We start from the raw sequence: 23,953 nt of genomic DNA on the forward strand, positions 1-23,953 counted from the left end.
TCCCTCACATTTTAACTGTCCTGTTCATAACTGGAGTATTGCTGTAAGTCATTGTGGACTTTAGTCTGTGCTGGGATAACTGGAAAGATAAAGTGCCTTTAAACAATTTTGTAGTTTTTTTTATAATTAAAAATCACTATTACTTTAATGAAAGATATAAAACTGGAAACATTGTCATCTCATAATCACACAATCATGTGTATGTTGGAATCTGTTTGTGTCACCTTCTAGAAAGACCTAAACGCTAGTCTTAACTCTTAAATATTAATAATAATTTTTATTGTCCATTTTATGTCGGAGATGTGACTAGCATTTTTGTGCTTGCCTTATATAAAGTTGTACAGAAAATAATAAAGAATTTATATTTGGTATTACAGTGGTTAGTTTGACTCTGGATGTTGTGCAGAATAACTGACCCAACGATAAATGTTTTGAACCTTTTAAAAAATTATTTTTGGGATGTTTAATCATCTGTGATTGAGAATCATTTGTGACCCTGGACCACAAAACCAGTCACAAGTTGCACGGATATATTTGTAGCAATAGCTAAAAATACATTGTATAGGTCAAAATAATTATATTATTTTTCTTTGCTGCCAAGATATTAAGTAAAGATCATGTTTCATGAATATATTTTGTAAATTTTCTACCATAAATACATCAAAATTTAATTTTTGATTAGTAATATGCATTGCTAAAAACTTTGAACAATGTTAAGAGCGATTTTCTCATTATTTCGATTTTTTTTTTTTTTTCCAATTTCAGATAGTTGTATCTCAGCCAAATATGGTCGAGCGTTGATCTTTCAGATGATGTATAAATCTCAATTGCATAAAAAAGATCCATATGACTGGTTTTGTGGTCCAGGGTCACATTTTATAGTTTTCTAATGCATTTGTTGTGTCCGCACATAGCTAATACGAGGCACCTGTTATGACATCTGTGTACAGAGTTCAGATTTACACACAAGCAGTGGATCTCAAATGCTATTTTAATGGACATGGCAACACTGTGCTAGAACAGTTTAGCACAGAAATTAACAAAAATGCTTTTAAATCAGACATCCAGCATTAATATGGATTGGAAATACACAAAAAATCTCACATGATCCATCAGAAGTTATTCTAATGAGCTGATTTGGTGCTTAAGAAACATTATTATCAATGTTCAAAACAGTTCTGCTACTTAATATTTTTGTGGAAACAAAGCAATTATTTAAAATAGAAGTCATTTCTAATATTATACTAGTATCCAAGCCTTTCAAAACAGACCTTTGACCTATTTCTGAGTCACGACCCACCATTGGAAGACCACTGTTCAGGAGAGTAACCTGAACTTGAGCATGTGACAGTATTTTTAGACTAGTTCCTTCTTTTATTTTTGAAACGGATATAGCAATGAATGTTTTATTTTTTTTAATTAGCAGCTTTAAATTGGCACAATTAAATCTGTAATAAAAGATGATAAAATTGTACTTCATTTCCTTGAAATATTAGAATATTTGGATTTTAATTCTAAAAATATATTCTGAAATTATAAATCAGTAAGTCTGCATATTAAAGAGAGCTAAGAGAACTTGTTAATGAATTTTAGAGTAATTTCTATCAAAGAAAACATTCTTCCATTACTTAAAAGAATAGTCACTCAAGGCCATCCAAAATGAGATGTGAAGAAATTTAGCAGTACATCATTTGCTCACCAGAGGATCCTTTGCAGTGAATGGGTGCCATCAGAATGAGAGTCCAAACAGCTGATTAAAAACATCACAATAATTCAGAAGCACTCCACACAACTCCAGTCATCAGTTAATGTCTTGTAAAGTGCTGCACGATAAGGCATTTAAACTGATTCAGACAAGATGACAAACAGCTTTTCATTTCACAAGACATTAATTGATGTTTTAAAGTCGTGTGGATTACTTCTGGATTATTGTGATGTTTTTATCAGCTGTTTGGACTCTCATTCTAATGGCACCCAATCACTGCAGAGGATCCATTGGTGAGCAAGTGATGTAATGCTACATCTCTCCAAATCTGTTCTGAAAAAGAAACAAACTCATTTACATCTTGAATGGCCTGAGGCTGTGTAAATGTCCTGCAAATTTTATTTTTGGGTGAACTATTTCTTTAACCTATATTACTACTGGTGTTTTTCGGGTACTGGACTCTGCCTAGTTACTTGAGAGTGCAAAGACTCACGTCTGCTCGTGCCTTCACTCCGGCACGGGTTAAAATTAGCCCCTGACTGCTCCATTATAGCTCACAGCTGTCACTAAGCAGGGGAAAGTCCAGCACGTCTGGAATGCTCCATCAGGGAGGAGAAGACAGTTAGTTGGATAACTGCCGCTCTCACTAACCGATCGCTCATCTGTCGGCCGGCACGTCTTCCAACATGAAACAAGAAAAATCAAATAGAAACAAATGTCATGGATATACCATTAATTCAATAATTTATCATATTTATTGTACATACAAATTCAGTTTCCCCTTTAGCAATATTTGAATTGACCGTTCCAAGGGAGTTTGATTGACAGGCGATCTGACCAATCAACGCCTGCGATGTTTTTCCGACCAATAAAGATGAAAGTACGTTAACGTTGGTGGACTTGAACTTGAAAAATGTTGTTTTGACGTCTTTCAGCGGCTGAAACATTATTTAATATTCATGTTTATTTCACGCTGTAACTAGTAAAGAGGAAGAGATGATCGGTTCACGTAGCCTACCGCTTGAACTGAGACGCTTGGGCTGTCACGACACACTGAAGAGCCACAAAACGGTAACGTTATTTATTGTTTGAATATCTTACATGTCACAGTTTGAAAGCTGAGACTTTGTTTCATACCAAAAGTAAAATGTTTTGTCTTATCTGACGGCGCGTTGTCAGTTTTCTCTTTGTTTCGCCATGTAACGAACGCTAATGAAGGGGGCGGGTCTTTGCGAAGGGTCAGTTGGTTTAATGAGTAGATTTGATCCCTGCTTAACACGCGCAGTCTTTCTCACAGTTTTTCTCACAGTTCAGTCATGCAGGTGTGCAATTATTAAGGCAAGGCAGTGAACAAACATCCTGCATAAACGCACTCATTAATCTAAATATACCACCCTCCCTTCCTTCTTTCTGCATGTGATGGGTCCGCATGTGATTGTGCGTGTTGTTGTCATGCTGGTTGGTCGGAGAGCAGATGAGATCTGTCACATGAGCTCGTCTCGGAGCAGCGAGAGATCGCCCCTGCTGCACTCTTTCCTAAAAGCTCTGCAAATCACAGGGGGATTTTTCATTTGACTCAGCGTTCCTGTTTAATCTAATAGTGTACGGAGTGACTCGCTTAAGTTATATGCTGCAGAGACAGAGGAGATCTGCAAGAATATTGTTCTGATACAGGAATAGTTCAGCCAAAAATTATAAGAATGTCATTTATGCATCCTGATGTCATTCCAACCCCCTTTGGTATTGTTTATCAAAATATTCAAGCTGCTCTTGTCAGTACAGTGAAAGTACATGGTGACCATCTGTCAAGCTCAAAAAAAGAGCATGCACGTATAATGTACACTACCAGTCAAAAGTTTTTGAACAGTAAGAGTTTTAATGTTCTTTCTTTTTTTCTCCCCAAGCCTGCATTTATTTGGTACAGCAAAAACAGTAAAAATCTGAAATATTTTACTATTTAAATTAACTGCTTTCTATTTGATTATATTGTAAAATGTAATTTATTCTGTGATTTCAAAGCTGAATTTTTAGCATCATTACTCCAGTCGCATGATCGTTCATAAATCATTCTAATATTTTAAAATGACTGTTTATTGTAAATTATTGTTGAAAACAGCTGAGTATAATTTTTTTCTGGTTTCTTTGATAAATAGTAAGTTCAGAAGAACAGCATTATCTAAAATAGAAATCTTTTGTAACATTATAAATGTCTTTATCATCCCTTTTTGATCAGTTTAAAGCATCCTTGCTAAATAAAAGTATAAATTCCCCCAAAAAAGATTATACATGATTACAGCTTTTGAATGGTATGTATAATGTTAGAAAAGCTTTTTATTTCAGATAAATGATCTTTGGATCTTTCTATTCATCAAAGAATCCTGAAATAATGTACTCTAAAACTACTAAATTAAAAAACTACTAATGTACTCTACAACTAAAAATTGTTTTTTAAACAGCAAATCAGCATGATCTCTAAAGGGTCACGTGACATTGACGACTGGAGTAATCGTCAAGCCTAAAAATTCAGCTTTGAAATCACAGGAATAAATTACATTTATATATATATTTAAATAGAAAGCAGTTATTTTAAATAGTAAAAATATTTCACAATATATACTGCTTTTGCCATATTTTGGATCAAATAAATGCAAACTTGGTGAGCAGAAGAGATTTCTTTAAAAAACTTTAAAAATCTTACTGTTCAAAAACTTTTGACTGGTAGTGTAATTGTGAATGTGATCCAATGTTGGCATATTTTCGTTTGCTTGAGAAGAACAACATGAGAAGAACACATAAGTATGAAATTCAGTTAATAATTTTTAAAGGACATGCAATTGAATGATGAAGGAGAGAGGGTTATGTAAATGCCTTTTATTAGAAATCAGCTCAAAGGAAAGATGAGTCATACAAAGCTTACATTTATGAGTGTTTTTTTTTTCTCTCTGTGATGAAGCATCATGTTGCATCTCTTCCAAACACAAGACCGAAGGTCTCTTTAAAGCAACAGACTCTTTTAACACCTCAGACAGCTCTCTTCCTGTTGGCAGTGTTCAAATCACTCAGTTGTTTTAATTTGGGTTACAAGCTTCATTGACGAGGACTTAATGATGACAAGCAGAGCTTTTTGGTTTGATTGTCAGGCTTTACATTCGCTCAGTTTTCACCTTGCCACAAATTTAAAATATGCAAGAAATCTATGTAAAATTTAAAAAAGGTTAAAGACCGTTTGCCTTTCCAGTGCATGAATCCGGAGGCAGTGACATGCTGTTTGTCAAAGTACCCCTTTGAACCCCCCCCAATCCCTGACTGACTGACTGACTGACTGCTGTTCACTGGCTGCATGAACTGTGACTTCAGTCTATAAACCCGTCCAGCATCATCACTGGACACACCTATTATTTCTGACTGCTGTGTACACAGTGCTTTTGTTTTTAAGTGCTCTAGACAGTGATTCAGGTAAAACAGCACTGTATTTAATTGTTTGATATGTTATATTTTAGAAATCACGTTTCATCTAAGTGCTGCTCCTGTGTATTCTCGTGTGTAGTCTCATAAGTGTGTAATATGGCTTATTAATAGACTATATATATGTGTGTGGACAACAAAACCAGTCTTAAGTAGCACGGGTATATTTGTAGCAATAGCCAAAAATACATTGTTTGGGGATTTTTCTTTTATGCTAAAAATTATTAGGATATTAAGTAAAGAACATGTTCCATGAAGATATTTTATAAATTTTGTACCGTAGATATATCAAAACCTAATTTTTCATTAGTAATATGCATTGCTAAGAACTTAATTTGGGCAACTTTAAAGGCAATTTTCTCAGTATTTTTTTTTATTTATGTATTTTTTTTGCACCCTCAGATTCCAGATTTTCCAATAGTTGCATTTTGGCATCAATGGAAAGCAAATTTTTTCAAAACATTGATTCTTATGACTGGTCCAGGTTTTTTTTTTTTTTTTTAATTATGCGAAACAATGTATTAAATTATATTTTGTATTTGCACAAATTTTTATTATGCAAAAAAAAAAAAAAAAAAGAAAAGAAAAAAACAAACAAAAAAACAAATTTATATTGCAAATATAAAATATAATTTAATACATTGTTTTGCATAATATTAAAATACTTTTAATAATTACAACGGGAATTAAATAACCTGGAATTTTGCACCTGAAGTTAGAAAAACAGTGTTAAAAGTAAAGAACAATGTGTGAATAATTGCATTTTAAGTTGTTTTGGGGTTTAAGCAAAATTTAATACTGGGAATTTTTATGCATGTCATTACCACAGCAGTAACAACCACAACAACAGATTGTGTCACTCATTTTCCTAAAACATCAGGTCTTGTTTGCGTCACTTACTGGTTTCATAGATAAAAATACTCTCCTTGGCAGTGGTAAAAATAAACAGTTAACCTGGACAAGTGGAAATTTTCAAACAGCCAATGTAGAAAAATACAACAACTCTAAAAATTGCATAAAACTTTCCAAAATATTATAATATGGCAATACAAACACAGACTCATTTAACTGCTTTGATAAAAGGTCACATGCCATAAAACTCCCAGCGGGGCAGATATTGCAATAAACAGTTTCTTCCCTAAAGGCACAAGCACTCCCACGCTCTACATGTTTACTTCTGCAGAGAAACCTCTCAGTGCCCTAAACTTTCTGCCAATTCTGGGCAGAAGGAGATCCCGTCTGTAGCCCGGCGAAAAACACCTGGTACCTGTGCTTCCATAGGAGGAAGGCCCCCACCAGGCAGACGATAGCCTGAGCCAGGTTCAGCACCATTTGCAGAAGGTAATACATGGGTAGAGTGCTTACGATGGCACTGCAGTCTGTCACGCCACTGTAGGTGAAAGTGCGGGCGATGGGATCCTCAGGGTCCAGGGTGCACGAACAATACTCCCCCATTTCCTCGCAGCTGTAGCTGTTGGTCAGGGTGTAATGGTAGCACTGGAAGGCGATGACCACTGCAGAGATGACCAGCCCCATTGTGCATAGGAAGAAGTACAGGAGCTGGGCATAAGTGAGAAAGCGGTTACAGTCATTTGTGATGATTAAGGCAAGGTGCTGGAAATCAGATTTAAATAGACTAAAATGCCTATTCCTGTTCATTTAAAACCAGCTCAATGTTCTGACTTGATGACTCAGGAATGTTACTGCCAACGTCAATGGTCCATTAAATATTAAAAATATGCCTAATTAAAGACACAGTTCACCTGTTATTAGCACGCTCGCACCATACAGACCTAGTATTACTGTCTTTTGTAAAACACAAATGAAGTTATAGCCATAATGTTTATCATACAAACAGTGGTTTTAAATGTAAAGCTACTGCTATATCCACCTTATTCTTCAACACGAAAATAAACCTATGTACGAGACTTCCAGTTCATTAGCTGCTATAGAGGGTTTGGTCGGTTACCTGGATGCATGGCCATATTGGAGATACTCAAATGTAAACAACAGCATGGATTGCACATTTAATGTACTACTGAATACATTGTTTGCTAATTTATGCTGTGTAGACCATGGAAAAAAACATGTGAAAGCTGCTAAATCATATAGAGAAGGACTTAGTAAGCAGGAAAGGGCGCAATATTTTGACAAACTAGTTAATAGGAGGTAAAGATACATACGAGCAGTATTAATTAAGATATTAGCCTAATTTCACGTACCTGACCAGAAATGATTAGAACAAACATGAATGTTGTCAAGATTCTTGCCCTGGAATTCCTAGTTCGGTTTGGCCAACACCTTTTTGTTCCTCAGACAGTTTTTCTGCATTCTTCTTTTTTTTTTTTTTTTTTTTTTTTATAGCTTTTGACAGTCTATAGTACTCCAAAAGTGGAGTTAGGTTCAGTGGCATTGTTTACGTTCAGTGCCGCCAATATAGCCGATTGATGACGCATTGTGAAAACACTCTATAGGAAAATAATGAGAAGAGTAATAACGTGCAGTAAATGGTAAAACTGTTTTGCGCTACAAACCAGTGTGTTCATATTTAAGACTATACATTAAAATAATATGGTAAGATAAACCAGTTTGCAATAACAAGCAGCAAAACTAGCAGTTTTGTACAGCTAAAAATACCTGGATGTGATTGAGACTGAAAGCCAGACCCATACAATTTACAAATGGACCCACCCGCTCTTATGTCAAAAATAAGGTGAATAGTAGGTGAAAAACAGTATGTGAAAAGAGCAGTATAAGATAGTAGACAATAGTGAGATTTTGAAGTGTGCATCAGATGGACACTTTACTGTCCCATGAGGCAAAAAGAGAGTTTTTGTGAATGGCATTAAAATCCCAAACTGACAAACTGACAAATGTAGTATGTCCTGATTAACATTCATACTATATTAAGCTATATTATACTATATAATTATATTTTTTTAATGGTCACGAAGTAACTACTTCCAAAGGAAGTATACCTACTCAGAGAATATGCAGTTTCGAACACACCCTGCTGGAAAAAAAAACAGCTAAATGCAGCCTAAGCTGGTTGGCTGGTCTTTGCTGGTTTAAGATGGAAGTAGCTGGTTTTAGCTGGTCTCCTAGTCTGGCTAGGCTAGTCAAGTTGGTTTTACCTGGTTGTTCCAGCTGGTCTACCAGCCTGACCAGCTAAGGAAGTGGCCAGAACTCCAACAGGCTGGTTGGCTGGTCTTAGCTGGTTTAAGCTGGAAGTAGCTGGTTTTTGCTGGTTGCTCCAGCTGGTCTCCCAGGCTGACCAGCTAAGGAAGTGGCCAAAACCCCTCTAAAACCAGCCTGCTGACCAGCTAAGACCAGCCTGGATGACCAGCTAAAACCAGCCAATCAGCTTAGGCTGGTTTTAGCTGTTTATTTCAGTAGGGAATGCACCGCGATTCTCAAAACATAAATCATATTCCATATTCACTCTTATTATCAGCCCACTCGTTGAATTAGACCATTAAGACATATCTCAATAAGTGAGTTGTTGACTGGAGAACCACCAGGACTGTGAGAAGAAATCATTTAGATGAGTTATGCGAACCACTTTAACTGATTCATTGAAAACATCTGCCTCAAAAGAACATTGCTCATCACTCAGATTTGGAATAAAAAGTGACAAGTAATAATGGGCTCCTTTGATTATGCAATTATGCCACTTTTTTGCAGTTTTGGAGACTTTTAAATCATTTTTTTCACTTTTTCTGAATGGCAGAAAGAGCTGCATGGACATTCTACATTTCCAATCAAAGTAATAGTGGGTTGGAATGACATAAGAGTGAGTAAATGATCATTATATGATGAAATAATTTAATTTCTGGACAAATTATTCCTTTAAAATACAGTGAAATTAAGAATTATATAACTCTAGACCTGTTGCTGGATACCTACGATATTTTTACCATAGAAGTCTCCTGATCTCAGAGCAAGCACTTCTGCGTGTTTTAAAGTCCATTTGAAGAGCATTTACATATGAGGTGCAATTGTAACTTTCAAAAAATTGCGTTCATTTTTACCTTTACAATAAATTGAGCCGACGCTCTCTCATCAGGCACTCTGGTGATGCAGAAGAGGATGAATCCCACAAGAGACACCACAATCATCTGCAAAAACACAACATAGAGTATTTTTATAGAGCGCTGCAGTGATGACATTTTTTTGTAGGCCAACCCAAAAATTACCATCACCCTGGTTCCCTCAACAAAAACCCAATAGAATTTGTGCACAGGCTTTTGGATTATTGCTTAAAATAAGCTCTTTGACAAAAGTTTATGATACTCAGACATTTCGTTCATCATGACAGCCCTCACAAATTAACTTTTGAAGCCTAAATACAATTGGAAGAAGTAAAAAAACGAATGTATGTATGACCGAACTACACCATGGTCGCATGGCTTAAACGTCACAACCATTAAACTTTCCACAACTATTTTCAAAAACATATTCTTTGAAGAGTGTGATTGTAAACGTGTTAACCACAGACCTTATTTCAGACATTTAATCAAAAAAACATTCAAAAAACTTCAGGATGATGAAATGTAAGTGCTAAAATGCTAACTTTAAAGTTTAGCCCTACAAAAATACATTGTCCCTGCAGCAGTATATAGACCTGTTGTCATTTAGACCCCAAAAGTACCATTTATAAACCAATCATACATGCTAATCAGGTTTTAACAGGCCGTTTGGAGAGTGATCAACATGATCATGTGCATCTCACAGTCTGTTGTTGAAAAATGTTGCCATTGTTGTCATGAACACATACCAGGGTGGCTGTAATCATATTTGCAGTGAAGCAGACCTCCTAAGTTCTCCATGTCTGCCAGGCTTGTTATGAGCCAACCATAACCCTTATTGTAATCAGCATTGTGCAACTCCGCATTGAGTTGTCATCTGATAATATATTGACTGCCGTTGCAAATTGAATAGCTTGACCCCCCACCCTCCGAGATATCTTTATCTCTCACGCTTTTTATCTCACTCTTTTCTTCTCCCTCCCTCTCTCTCTGTTTTCCCCGCTCTTTTTCTCAGCGTGATTGGAGTCTTGTGACTAACGTGCGGTATCTAATTTGATTGTTTTTCCCAGGTTCTGAGGCAGGGAAGTCTTGGTGACCTCAGCGTTTTTTTTTCTCCAGGTCTCGTGAGACCTGAACTTGAGATACCAGCACACAGAGATGCTCTCTGATCTACCTTATCACTTATAGTATGTGCATCCGTGAGTTGTGTGTGTATTTTTTTTCCGTGTGAATGTGTGTATTTAACACAGCAATCTCATAAAGACGTTAGTTTATGTTTTATTGCCACAATAGCTAATGTTTTATATAATAAAACAATAAAACTGTTGTATAACTAGGATTGTGTGGCATTCATAATTGAAGAGAGAATGTGTTTTAAATTTCAGGTAAATCCCTGAATTTGAATGGTAACAAACAGGATGCAAAATTGCAATTTAAAATAAAAATGTAAAGAAATTCATATGAATTTTGTAACAATTTACAACATTAGGTAACTACATTAGTTACCTTGAACTAACAATTCTAAAGCATTAATTAATTTAACTTTTTATTAAGCTTTTTCAAGATTTTTAATGTTTTTTTTTTGTTTTTTTTTTAAAAAGAAGTCTCTTCTGCTCACCAAGTCTGCATTTATTTGATCCAAAGTACAGCAAAAGCAGTATTTTTATATAGGATTTTTACTATTTAAAATAACTGCTTTCTATGTGAATATATTTTAAAACGTAATTTTTTCCTGTGATTTCAAAGCTGAATTTTTAGCATCATTACTCCAGTTGTCAGTGTCACATGACCGTTCAGAAATCATTCTAATAAGCTGATTTGCTGTTTAAGAAACATTTTTTTAGTTGAGTACATTACTTCAGGATTCTTTTATGAATAGAAAGATCCAAAGATCAGCATTTACTGAAGTTCCAAAGTAGGTTCGGGAGGAGCCTAATCATTCAGTCCTGTCAATCATCATTACGAGCCTATATAAGCAGTTCTCACTGCACCGTCCCAGCGTCAGAGTTCTTCCGGCATCCCTCCACCTCCCCTTCTCCTCCTCTATTTTTGTTGTTATCCCTCTAGGTAATATCGCAATGGGGGGTTGAACTCAGCACTCGAGCCTCCATTAAGGAGAGCAAGCCAAGTTTGTTTACCATTGCTCATCAGGATAGGATGGGCAGGCGAACTTGTGAATCTGAAATAAAAAGCTTTTGTAACATTATACACTATACTATTCAAAAGCTTGGAGTCAGTATAATCTTTTCTTTTATTTTGGGAAAGAAATTACAGAAATGTATACTTTCATTTAGCAAGAATGCTTTAAATTGATCAAAAGTGGTGATAAAGACATTTATAATGTTACAAAAGATTTCTATTTCAGATAAATGCTGTTCTTCTGAATGTCCTGAAAAAATTCTACTCAGCCGTTTTCAACAATAATAAATTGAGCAGTAAATATTTTTACTATTTAAAATGGTAAAAAAACTGTTTTCTATTTGAATATATTTTAAAATGTAATTTATTCCTGTGATCAAAGCTCAATTTTCATCATTACTCCACTCTTCAGTGTCACATGATCCTTCGTAAATCATTCTAATATGCTGATTTGCTGTTCAATATTATCAGTATTTAACAGTTGAATACGGGAGGAGAGGGGGGAGGGTATAGAAATAACTTTTATTTAGCAAGGATGCTTTAAATTGATCAAAAGTGATGATAAAGACATTTATAATGTTACAAAAAAGTTTTATTTCAGATAAATGTTGTTCTTCTAAATTTTCTATTCATCATCTGAAAAAACTGCTCATGATCATGTGACTGAAGTAATGATGCTAAAAATGCAGCTTTTAGATCACAGGAATAAATTACAATATAAAATATATTTAAATAGAAAATTGTACTGTGTTTGCTTCTTTAAAAAAACATGAAAATCTTACTGTTCAAATACTTTTGACTGGTAGTGTATCCACCTCAGTTTTTGACAAAATTATGACAAAATTACTGAATCCATGATTTGGTGGAAATAAGCATAATGGGAGATTTACAAGCAATTTTTTAAAGGCAGGATATTTTTGGCTGTGAAAACCAAATTAGTTAAAGGATTAACGTAGGGTAATCAATGTACTTTCTAGGGGAAAAAATACATTCAGTGTTATCATCCTGTATGTTTCAGCCCGTGTTGTGTTGTCGTACGGCCTGCGTGACTGGACATGCATGTCTGCACAGGGGGATTGCTTTGAATCGTTTGAAGATACCTTTTCTATTTATAGACCATTTCGCTAGATGTAAACAACACTGGTCCAGAAGCGCTTCCTGTTTTTTTTGTTTTTTATTATTATTTTTTTATTGCACATATACACATACATCTTAAAGGTGCTAATGTAACATTTTCATTCAGTCATATGTTATGTTGGTTGTATTTTTTTGTGATGTTTGTGTAAAGTAAAAAAAAAAAGAAACAGGAAGTGTATCGGGACCTGTATGTTTACATGTAGCGAAATGGTTTATAAAGGTAAACTTTGATCTGTGATTCTCAAAGCTGTAGCATTTTTTGATAGTATTTCTATCTATCTAAGGAGTCAGTGATGTTTTTAAACTTTAAACCTATTCTTCGTAATCCTCCAACGCGGAAATAAGCCTATGGGCGGTTCATTAGCGGTTAGCCGCTGTAGGGAAGAATAATAACAACGTGCAGTAAACGGTAAAACTGTTTGCACTACATGCCAGTGTGTTCATACTTAAAATAATATGTTATGACACAACAATATCGGGCAGCAAAACGAGTTGTTTTGTAACGTTACAGCTAAAAAAAAGGCTGGATGCCGATGAGACCGGAAGCTTCGCACATAACATTTATGAATGGCTGCGTCCGTTCTTAGGGGAAAAATAATGTGGATAGGCTTCTGCGAATGGATACTTCTCTGAGCAAAGGCAAGAAGTATAGCCACAAATACTTTGTAAATCACTGCTGAACAAACAGAATCCGTTGTGTGATTCTCCTAACAGCTTGCATTCACTAATATGTTATTGTTGCATGCACACATGCTCTCTGTAACATTGTTTATGTATGCTTATGTACAGTATGGCAGTGTGGCCAGTGGATCCGATATGAGACGGCCTCATGCATGGCCCCGAAAGAGTAAACATGCTGGGAGTTGAGGGAGAGGTTGATGAAGAGCAAAAGGAAGCTTACAATGATGCCGGCCCAATGGGGTGTCTCCCTGGCCAGCAGAGAGGAGCTAATGGTAACCATTAGGAAGGCCACAGCAGCTACTGCGATGCCCAGCAGAAGCTGCAACAGAGCGACCAGCAAAGGAAAGCGGCAGCCACAACACTTTTGGGCTTCCTCCAGCACTGGGCCTCCAGTTTCTGCTTGTCCCTTCTTCTCCTTGCTAGCGGCTGCGTTGCCTCCTCCAGCCGACCCCATCGGACTCGTCCCCGACCCCATAATTCCTCCTGTCTCGTGCTGAGATTCTTAATCTTCCTTTGAGGCCGACTGGACGTTCTTGCGCTCGCCCTCTATGTGTTTGTCCTTCCTTTTCTTTCTCTGGACTGTTCCCTCGCCCTGCCCTGCCCTTCCCCTCCCTCCTCACTGGAGGCTTCTCTCCCTACGCGATCCCTGCTATTCAGAATCAGAAAGGACTCTGAACTAATATGGAAAACATTTGGAGCAGATTCCACAAGAGCCACATATAGAGCACAGAAGAGGAGACGGAAAGGAGGGAGGGTTGAAAAGGAGAGGGAAGACATAAAGGGGGACTCCAACACACGACAGCTACCAGTCTCCCTGAAACTAAACAGGAAACAGGGATCTTACGGAGCAGAAATGATTCTTGTCTCTGGCAAACATGTGGGCGAGCACTCGAGTCCTGCCAGCCTCCTGCAACACACTGTGTAATCTATTCATAACAGCCTGGAGTCAGTCACATGATTTTGATGAAGTTACGTGACCCGCAGGCATGTGAGCGGGTTACAGTTAATCTCTTATGAATATTATGAGAGAGTGCAGATATGCTACGTGTTCATTTCACTTTGTGGTAATTACGGAGAGTCATTAACTACATGCAGGGTGTGTTTCTCATAATGAATATGTCTGTATTCACCTAGACCTTTTGTAAAACTTGATTCATTTTATGCTAGAAAACTCATGGGTTCAAGTCTTATGAAAGGTTGGATGTTGACAGAATGTGGTCTATTTTCAGCCAGACTATATCGAGAGCTTATTCTATGTGCTGTTGTGTTATGTCACACCTCGTTTCAGATGGCATGTATAGGCGAAGCAATCTCAGTAGATCTAGATGTTAGTTCAAACTAAACATGCTGCACAGAACTTCAGAAAAGTTCACATTATCCACCTTTTTGTAAATGTTAATGGGTCTGGCTTCCGGTCTCATCCACGTCCAGCTATTTTTAGCTGTGCAAAACATCTCGTTTTGCTTCTTGATATTGCAAACTGGTGTGTTTTGCCATGCTATTTTAATGTATTATTTTGATTATGAGCCCACTGGTTTGTAGTACAAGCAGGTTTATTATTTACTGCACGTTGTTATTCTTCTCATTATTTCCCTATAGTGGCTAATGAACTGAACGTTTCACCCATAGGCTTACTTCCGCGTTGAAGAAAAAAGTGGATAAAACTGCAAATAATGATGATAAATTACTAATTTTTGCATTTTGTTGATATGAAAAAAATTTATAGTTAATTTCAGTTAAAATATACACTCTAAAAACTGCTGGGTTAAATACAACCCAGCGGTTAAGGTTAAATGTTTGACCAAGCCTTCTGGGTAGTTTTATTTACCTCAACTGTTGTTTAAAATTACTATATGGCTGGGTTAAAATGAACCCAGAATAGGTTGTAAAAAAAATCATATGCATAATTACCAGACACATCAGCAAAAATCAAAAGGTGAACATTTATTAATAAGCAGTTTTTAGAAAGTGTACTGTTTAATTGTTATTTATTCAACTTATTAATGAATGTTCATTTATTAAACATTAATAAATGTTCATTTCCAACCTATTTTGGGTTCATTTTAAGCAAGAAATGCAGTAATTTTTAAGCAGTAATTGAGTTAAATAAGCATTTAACCCAACTGCTGTGGGACATATTTTCCCCAGCGCTGGATTCTTTTTATTTTTTGTTAATTTTTTTGAATGTAGCGTGCAATCTATTTGCAAATATTTAAAAATATTTATTTAAAAATATATTGAGGAGGTGTGAACATTTTGCAGGTATAATCAAATATTTGGAGATTAATTAAAAATATGATTGCAACTAATAATAATAATTATTATTGTTTATAATATTAATAATTTTGGCAAGCATAATTATGTTTTCTCCAAAGAGTTAAATTAGCAGCCAAGACAAACTGTAATAATTATATTTGGTAAATGTAATGATTGGTATATGAAAGCATGATTTTGAAAATGCATTTAGCCAGGTTTATAAATGTGATCCTGGACCACAGAACCAGTCATAAGGGTTAATTTTTTTAAATTTGAGATTTACATCACCTGAAAGCTGGCCAAGATACAACTATTTGAAAATCTGGAATCTGAGGGTGCTAAAAAAAAATAAAAAAATTGAGAAAATTGCCTTTAAAGTTATCTAAATGAAGTTCTTAGCAATGCATATTACTAATCATAGGTATATTTGTAGCAAAAGCCAACCATACATTGTAAGGATCAAAATGATCGATTTTTCTTTTATGCCAAAACGTAATAGGATATTAAGTAAAGATCATGTTCCATAAAGATATTATGTAAATCTCCTACTGTAAATATATCAAAACTTAATTTTTGATTAGTAATATGCATAGCTAAGAACTTCATTTGGACAACTGTAAAGGCAATATTCTCAATATTTAGATTTTTTTTTGCACCCAAGTATGATAACTATGATAACAAACCATCCGTCAATGGAAAGATTATTTATTCAGCTTTCAGATGATAAATAAATCTCAATTTCAAATTGACCCTTACGACTGGTTTTGTGATCCAGGGTCACATAAACGGTATGAAATTTACAAAATATCTTTCTGGAGCATTATCTTTACTTAATATCCTAATGATTTTTGGCATAAAAGTTGATCATTTTGACCCATACAATGTATTGTTGGCTATTGCTACAAATATACCCGGTATACTTAAGACTGGTTTTGTGGTCCGGGGTCACAAATGCATCTGTAAATGTGTCTAAATTAGAAAGAAAATAAAACACAAAATAATGGGTTTTTTTTATATAGGAAAAAGTTTTTTTTTTTTTTTTCCTTTTTTTAGACTATAATAATTCTAACTGGTTTTATATAAAAGCAATAAATAAGTATTTTTATACTTATCCTGGTATTTCACATTTAAATGTGTACATATTATCCTTGAGATCTCAAATACAACTGCTTGAATGCGTTTCAGCGGCGTGCTGTGGTTTTGTTTTTCAGCGTCTCTTCAGCAGTGAACTGACAACTTTCAAGCTCATTTAATTCCCAGACTCTCGAGCTGGTGCAGTTTACACGTGAGTCAGCGCGCGGTTCCTGGCGAAGGCGCGCGTGCGCGGTAGTGGCCACGCGCAGAGTGAGTGCGCGAGAGTGCTGGGCAAAGTGGCAGCTCAGGCGAGCGCGCACACACATCATCATTCAGAGGTGCTGCTGCGCGATACCGGACACAACGCACTGCCGCTCCGCTCATACTGGATTAACGAAACCCGATTGTCAAAGAAGAAAGTGGGACAAAGTTATGGATGAAAGAATACCGAGAATGCAGGGCAGACAGTTCCTGGATCACGCGGATTTCTTGGGGTAATTTTTATATATTTGTTATTTTTTTTTTTTTAAATTGACGCAACTAATGTTGCGTTTTTTTTAATGTGCGAGGTTGCTGTCGAAAATTAAAACATAGGGATTTTCTTTTTATAGGGTTGAATATTCGTCTCTCTACATGTGCAAATCCAAAAGAGGGGTGAAGAGAGAGGAAGGAAAGGTAAGCAAACCGGACCCGTGATGAAAACGTGATGTCCGTCAAGTTCACGTAACACTCTTGTGTCGCTTGTTATTAAAAGCCCGAGTGATAATTCTTACTTTAAGAACTTTTTGCACTGGCTAATACTTGTTTTTCGCAGGACGCGTATAAGTTACCACACAGACTGATCGAGAAAAAGAGGAGGGACCGAATAAATGAATGTATCGGGCAGCTGAAAGATTTATTACCGGAACATCTGAAACTTACGGTAACTTAAGACAACTGATTTTTGTTTGGTCTTGTCAAAATGTGTTTTGTCATTTTATCTCACCCGCGTAAAAGTAGGGAAATCCGATAAATGTTCATATTGTCTTACAGACTCTGGGTCACTTGGAGAAAGCAGTAGTGCTCGAGTTGACGCTGAAGCATTTGAACGCGTTGACAGCTGTCACAGAGCAACAGCACCAGAAGATCATCGCTTTGCAAAACGGTAAATTACATAATGTGCAACCCACACAATGCAATCAGAGAAACATCAATGCCACATGAAGTAAAACAGTAGATAAACGGTGCTTAAAGTACTGTACTTCAAATAGCTGCATATGTGAACCCATAATTATGTATATCCTTTTTATGTCAGTTATGCTTATCTTATCTAACTTAAATGGTTTTATAGAGCATTTTTGTTGCATGTATTTCTATCTATCTTGGTTTTGTTTTCTCTATATATTTTTATACAGCCTGTATAGCCATGTAAATATGCAGTATGTATTTATTTTTTAACATCTGTCTTTTATTTATTATTTATATATATATATTTATATCTGTGTATAGAAATCTACAGTGTATATATCAGTATGTATATTTATTTTTAACATCCATCTATATTAGGTATCTATGTCTATCTGTCTGTCATTTTTCAGATTTTTATGACATTTTGTCTTTCTTTTATGACAGGGGAGCGATCGTTGAAGTCCTCCCTCCAGGCTGACTTAGACGCGTTCCACTCAGGCTTTCAAGCATGTGCCAAAGAAGTCCTGCAGTATCTGAACAAGGTGGAGAACTGGACGGCGCGCGAGCAGATGTGCACGCGACTCATCAACCACTTGCACAAAGTTTCCGCGCAGTTCCAGCCGGCCGCAGGGATCCTGCAGCGGCCGTTGCCAGGTGACGACGCTCCAGAGCGGGACGCGCAGAGAGATACTCAAGCCAACTGCGTCCCCGTCATCCAGAGGACTCAGAACCTCGAGCTTAACGAGAACGACACAGACACCGACAGCGGATACGGAGGAGAGGCGGAGAAAGGCGAGGGCAAATGCGAGAAGGGATGCGACATGGCCAAGGGAGTTAAGATCAAGCAGGAATTCGGAGATGAACGCGTGACCAAAAAAGCCAAAATGAACTGGTCTGCGAACAGTGCATCAGATTCTGGCAGTACCCGGCCGGATGTGGCGTTAATGAACTCTTTGATGGGAATGGCGGGCGTTGGTGGACAACAGACTCCCTTTTGCATGCCATTTTACTTTATAAACCCATCTGCAGCTGCATCGTACATGCCTTTGTTTGATAAAAGTCACTTGGAGAAGTTGGTGTATCCGGCAGCAGCGGCGGCGGCACTAACCACCCCGTTCCCGTGGCTTTACCCCGGGATTCCCACACACGCCTCCGCCGCAGCTGCGGCGGCCGCCGCCATTGCTTTCCCCAACACACCCACTGATAAAACCTCTGGATTTAATGCAGCATCCTTAAAAGACGACGAGCCACTGTCTCCAGACGGTGACCTGTCCAACGAGGCCGACCTGGCCTCTCCTGTATCTGGTGATCATCATGGCTCAGAGAATGAAGCCATTCATCAGCCCCAAAGAAATGAAAATGATGGTACATAAAGCTGATCTTTTGACCTTTGAGTGCACACTAGTTTGCTTGTATAAATTGCTATTTATCTGTTTATCTTAATTTAATTGTCATTGAGTATTATAGTGTTTCTATTTTTTTTTTTTTTTTTAGCATTATTATTATTATGAGAACTCAAAATTTCAAAACAAATTGGTTTATCATTTTTTTTAGGGGAGAATGGGGGACAATGTAACAGCCAGTGCCTTTTGCACTGATTCCTTGAGATATTTGAATGAAAACCCAATTATGTCTCGCCATCCAATGGCGTGTTAGTATTGACTGAAAGTGTGTGAAATCTTTTTTTTTTCAGTAGTTGTCTTTATTTTTATGAAGAAACTCAGCTTAGCGCAGTACTTATTAATCTTCTTTAAGCTAAAGAACGGCGCTTATCCTAGCGGAACGTTCCTTTCAAAGATTTGGAAGTCACATATTGGACTCTTGGATGTAATGTTTGATATTGACCTCAAGCAGGCTGGTGTGACTGCTGCAGTATTTGTCAGATATATAACTTTCTATTCTAGTACGACTGGATTTCGGTTATATTTTGCTCTTTTCAAAGTTCTTGAAAGAGTTACCTACATACCTCACTGTACCGTAGTGTTTGGGCCAGGACTCATTTCTAAGAGGTGCTCCTCTGGTAGGGGTGGCCACGTAACGTTTCGAGCGATTCCAATTGGACGAACGGTGTAAGCGACACCCTCTGATGTAATGTTACAGCAGTCCCCGTCTCTCTCTCTCCCTTTCCCGAACAATTAGTCTCTTGTCAACACTCCAGATGAGAATGGCAGGACCAATCACCTGTCAATCATCACTGAGAGTGCTTCGCCAACAATCTGAGATCATTGTCCTGTGTCACCTCTAGCAAAAATGTACAAGGTATAATAGCACCTTATGGAACTTTGATATTGAATGTAATCTGTGTTCTTTTGGTAGATCTAAAAGTTTGTACTGTATATATTCTGATAAAAGTAGATATTTAATCCAGAGGTAAAGTGCACTTTTTCTTGCCTTCTCAGTTTCCTATAACAATCCTCACTCTTCGTTTTTAAGCCAATGCCCTTTGAACTCAAAACTATGATGTTTTTCTTAAGGAAATTCTTAAATATAAGGCAAGTGTTGGGATATATGTATCTATTAATGTATGACATCATAATACTCTTGAGCTGGCATATTCAAACATGTGAGCTGGCTCAAACAGCTGTTGAAAGAGATGTGATTATATCAAATGTGTTTTGCCTTTTTTGAAACCTTGTCACCATGACCTCGCGAAGCGTTTGGGTCAAGCTGTGTATTGTACAAATGTTGTGGAGCACTGTAAAACGACATGAATAAACGTGTAAACGGACATTTCGGATTGAAAAGAATCAGGAAGTTTAACCGAATGTGTTTTTTTTCGTGAATGCAAAGAAACTACCATTTCTGCATTGTAACACATTTCATAGGCCCTATAGTGTCTTTGCCTCAACTGTCATTTGCCTAAACAGTGGCATGTGGATGTATATAGTTTGTGAATAATATGCTGTATGTTTAATGTTCATGTTGTAGAAGAAATCTATGGATTTTTTTAAAGGATAAACTGAGCGACCGCTGCACATTTCCTTAATGCTTTACACATTTGCTGTTTGAAATTATGCAGCTCAGTTGTCAAATAAACATAAGCTCATGTGAACAAAACGCTATCACCCCTCTCGTTCATTTCGGGCCCCGAAATGCACATTATACAGTATGCGAACTGAGTCATTCAGACTTCATTACAGATCAAAGTACACATGTGACACTCCATTACAGTGTTATTTTCAATGTGAACCACCCAGAAACACCCACTCACCTACAGCTGACACCAAGAGATCTGCTAGCTACATGCAAACAGGTTTTATGCATAATTAACACTGACAAAGGGAACTAAAAATAAAATAACAATAAAATTCAGTTACTTCTAGGGAGTTGACCAGAACTCCCTAGATCAATAAAAAGTATCCTGTGATGAACTAAACTGAGGCCATTTATTATTTACTCTCATTAATCAAAATGTCAATAAAATTAAGAGACATTAAAAGACATTTATTAAGTGTTTTTAGTTTTTAGTAAATCAGCTGACGTGAGATTCATAATGTTGGAATGTAAAAACAACCAAAGTTAACTCAACTCACATGATAGGAATCCCTGAATGCTTCAAAAATAAGTGTCTGTAAATCATAGCGTGTGGGAAATAAAATACAGCACGGATTTAGCTACTAAATGCTTATGTAAACATTCAGCTATAGATTTAACGTTAATGTGTCTGGAAATCTTATGTAACAGACTGAGTTGTGATAAATCGTGTTATTCCAGTGGTTGCAATTAAAGTGCTACATGTTTACTTTTTCTTTTAAGTTGTGAGTAGGGGGCATTTGGTTTTATATTTCAGCACTCGGTTATGCTGAGCAAGTTAAATAACACAAACTCGCAAATTTGTGGATTCTGCGGTCCTGACGGTCCTTCAACACGTTCTCAGACTGCAGCAAGAACATTATCGAGATCACACTGACATCTTGTGGTAAAGCGGCGAGGTCACAGGTAATTTATAGCTTTTCGTTTCAAATGTTTTATTGAAATATATGTGACCCTGGACCACAAAACCAGTCTTAAGTCGCTGGGGTTTATTTGTAGCAATGGCCAAAAATACATTGTATGGGTCAAAAGTATTGATTTTTCTTTTACGGCAACAATCATTAGGAAATTAAGTAAAGATCATGTTCCATGAAGATATTTTGTAAAATTCCTACTGTAAATGTATGAAAATTAATTTTTGATTAGTCATATACATTAAGAACATTATTTGAATAACTTTAAAGGCAATTTTCTCAATATTTTGATTTTTTTGCACCCTCAGATTCCTGATTTTTAAATAGTTGTATCTCGGCCAAATATTGTCCTGTCCTAACAAACAATACATCAATGGAAAGCTTATTTATTTAGCTTTCATATGATGTATAAATCTTAATTTTGAAAAAATGACCCTAATGACTGGTTTTGTGATCCAGGGTCACATATTAGTGGTTTATAATTAAGATGTAGGAAATGTGCTGTTCTAATTAAGTAATTGTAAGGGGAAAGGATAAATCAGAAGCGTTTTAGTGAGCTGCGTAAAAGTAGGCTACGAGGAATCGAAAGTAGGTATTACAATTCTCCTTAGTCATGTGAGTACATTTGTTAATAGTTAACGTTTGACGTGCATTTTCAGCAGACTTTTCAAGTGTATAAGTAGAGTAAAGATCTGTTTTATATCTGTTTGAATTACATTTCAAAATGTAATTTAGCAATCAAACATAAAATGGAGAAAACACTTTTAAATGGAAAAATTAACAGACATTCGAAATTCAAGAAATGTAAATGTTAAATTACATTAAATAAACAAATTTTAATGTCTGTTAATTTGTCTATTTAAAAGTGATATTTTTATTTGTTTTTCTAACATATTCCTATATTTTTATTTTAAGTGTCACTCGTGGTTTTAGCCATGCAAATGTGTATGTAAATTGTACACTGCAAAAAATGCTTTTTTTTACTTGTCTTGTTTCCAGCCAAAATATCAAAAAATTCTTAAATCAAGAAGAATTTTCTAGACAAGCAAAAATGATTGTCTTGTTTTCAGAAAAGAAGACAACAAATTTAAGTGAATTTTTGCTTAGAACAAGCAAAATAATCTGCCAGTGGGGTAAGCAAAATAATCTTATTTCAGGCAGAAAACAAGATTATTTTTCTTACCGCGTTGGCAGATTATTTTGCTTGTTTCAAGCAAAAACTCACTTAATTTTGACTTGTTTTTTCTGAAAACAAGACAATCATTTTCAACACATTCTTGATTTAAGAATTTTTAGATATTTTGGCTGGAAACAAGACAAAAAATCTAAGTAAGAAAAGCATTTTTTGCAGTGTGTAACTAAATTTATAAGGGGAAATCCAAATTAAAATCCAAATTAAAATAATAATAAATTTCATTCTGACTGGATCTTTAACAGATGTATAAATATTTTAGATGTGTTGTGTATAAATATATACATTATGTTGTAATATTGTGAAATATTTTTACTATTTTAAATAAGTGTTTTCTATTTGAATATATTTTAAAATGTAATTTATTCCTGTGATCAAAGCTACATTTTCAGCTTCATTACTCCAGTCTTCAGTGTCACATGATCCTTCAGAAATCATTCTAATATGCTGATTTGCTGTTCAAGAAACATTTATAATTATTATTATTATCATCAGTAATTAAAACATTTGTGTACAATTTTTTTTTTTTTCAGGATTCTATGATGAATAGAAAGATCTAAAGATAAGCATGTATCAGAAATAAAAAGCTTTTGTAATATTATAAACAATACTTTAGGCTTTTTTTTTTAAAGAAATTATAGAAATCAATACTTTTATTTAGCAAGGATGCTTTAAATTGATCAAAAGTGATTATAAAAACATTTATAATGTTACAAAGATTTCTATTTGAGATAAATGCTGTTCCTCTGAACTTTTCATTCGTCACAGAAACCTGAAAAAAAAATCTACTCAGCTGTTTTCAGCACAATAACTTTTTTTTTTTTTTTTTTTTTTTTTGAACATCAGATCAGATTAGAATGATTTCTGAAGGATCATGTGACTGGAGTAATGACAATAAAATTAGCTTTAAAATCGCAGGAATAAATTACACGTTAAAATATATTAAAATAGAAAACAGTTATTTTAAATAGCAAAAATATTTAAAATTTTAACTGTTTTTGCTGTACTTTTGCTGTACTGATAAGCAAAAGAAACATAAAAAACATTAAAAATCTTACTGATCAAAACCTTTTGAAATTTCGATTAAATTAAAATGGTGCTAATTTGATTTAATTACCTTTACAACAAACAAAGCAATCAGACTTATGACCAGTAAATTAAT

The 23,953-nt window shown here is 35.7% G+C and overlaps 2 protein-coding genes across 2 annotated transcripts; one reads left to right on the forward strand and one right to left on the reverse strand.

The window, feature by feature from the left end:
* Positions 1-4,768: 4,768 nt before the first annotated feature.
* On the reverse strand, positions 4,769-14,095 carry sspn (sarcospan (Kras oncogene-associated gene)). Its single transcript, XM_051134487.1, has 3 exons — positions 13,376-14,095; positions 9,202-9,288; positions 4,769-6,730 (listed from the first exon to the last, which is right to left on the reverse strand). Exons 1-3 carry the CDS (start codon positions 13,628-13,630, stop codon positions 6,371-6,373), a joined length of 702 nt encoding a protein of 233 aa, XP_050990444.1. The 5' UTR covers positions 13,631-14,095; the 3' UTR covers positions 4,769-6,370.
* A 2,643-nt stretch (positions 14,096-16,738) lies between these two features.
* bhlhe41 (basic helix-loop-helix family, member e41) lies at positions 16,739-20,402 on the forward strand. Its single transcript, XM_051134482.1, has 5 exons — positions 16,739-16,979; positions 17,097-17,160; positions 17,300-17,407; positions 17,518-17,629; positions 18,097-20,402. The coding sequence occupies exons 1-5, from the start codon at positions 16,918-16,920 to the stop codon at positions 19,023-19,025; spliced, it is 1,275 nt and encodes a 424-aa protein (XP_050990439.1). The 5' UTR covers positions 16,739-16,917; the 3' UTR covers positions 19,026-20,402.
* Positions 20,403-23,953: the final 3,551 nt, after the last annotated feature.

This window comes from Labeo rohita, chromosome 18, assembly GCF_022985175.1.
Source record: "Labeo rohita strain BAU-BD-2019 chromosome 18, IGBB_LRoh.1.0, whole genome shotgun sequence".
NCBI lineage: Eukaryota > Metazoa > Chordata > Actinopteri > Cypriniformes > Cyprinidae > Labeo > Labeo rohita.

What these genes read in the sequence shown, in the direction of transcription:
- sspn (XM_051134487.1), bottom strand. Translation starts at nt 13,630, where the DNA reads ATGGGGTCGGGGACGAGTCCGATGGGGTCGGCTGGAGGAGGCAACGCA. An exon ending in CCCATTGGGCCGGCATCATT is followed by an intron (nt 9,289 to 13,375) that starts GTAAGCTTCCTT and finishes GTGTTTTTGCAG; the next exon opens with ATGATTGTGGTGTCTCTTGT. An exon ending in CGGCTCAATTTATTGTAAAG is followed by an intron (nt 6,731 to 9,201) that starts GTAAAAATGAAC and finishes ACTTATGCCCAG; the next exon opens with CTCCTGTACTTCTTCCTATG.
- bhlhe41 (XM_051134482.1), top strand. Translation starts at nt 16,918, where the DNA reads ATGGATGAAAGAATACCGAGAATGCAGGGCAGACAGTTCCTGGATCAC. An exon ending in GATCACGCGGATTTCTTGGG is followed by an intron (nt 16,980 to 17,096) that starts GTAATTTTTATA and finishes TTCTTTTTATAG; the next exon opens with GGTTGAATATTCGTCTCTCT. An exon ending in TGAAGAGAGAGGAAGGAAAG is followed by an intron (nt 17,161 to 17,299) that starts GTAAGCAAACCG and finishes TGTTTTTCGCAG; the next exon opens with GACGCGTATAAGTTACCACA.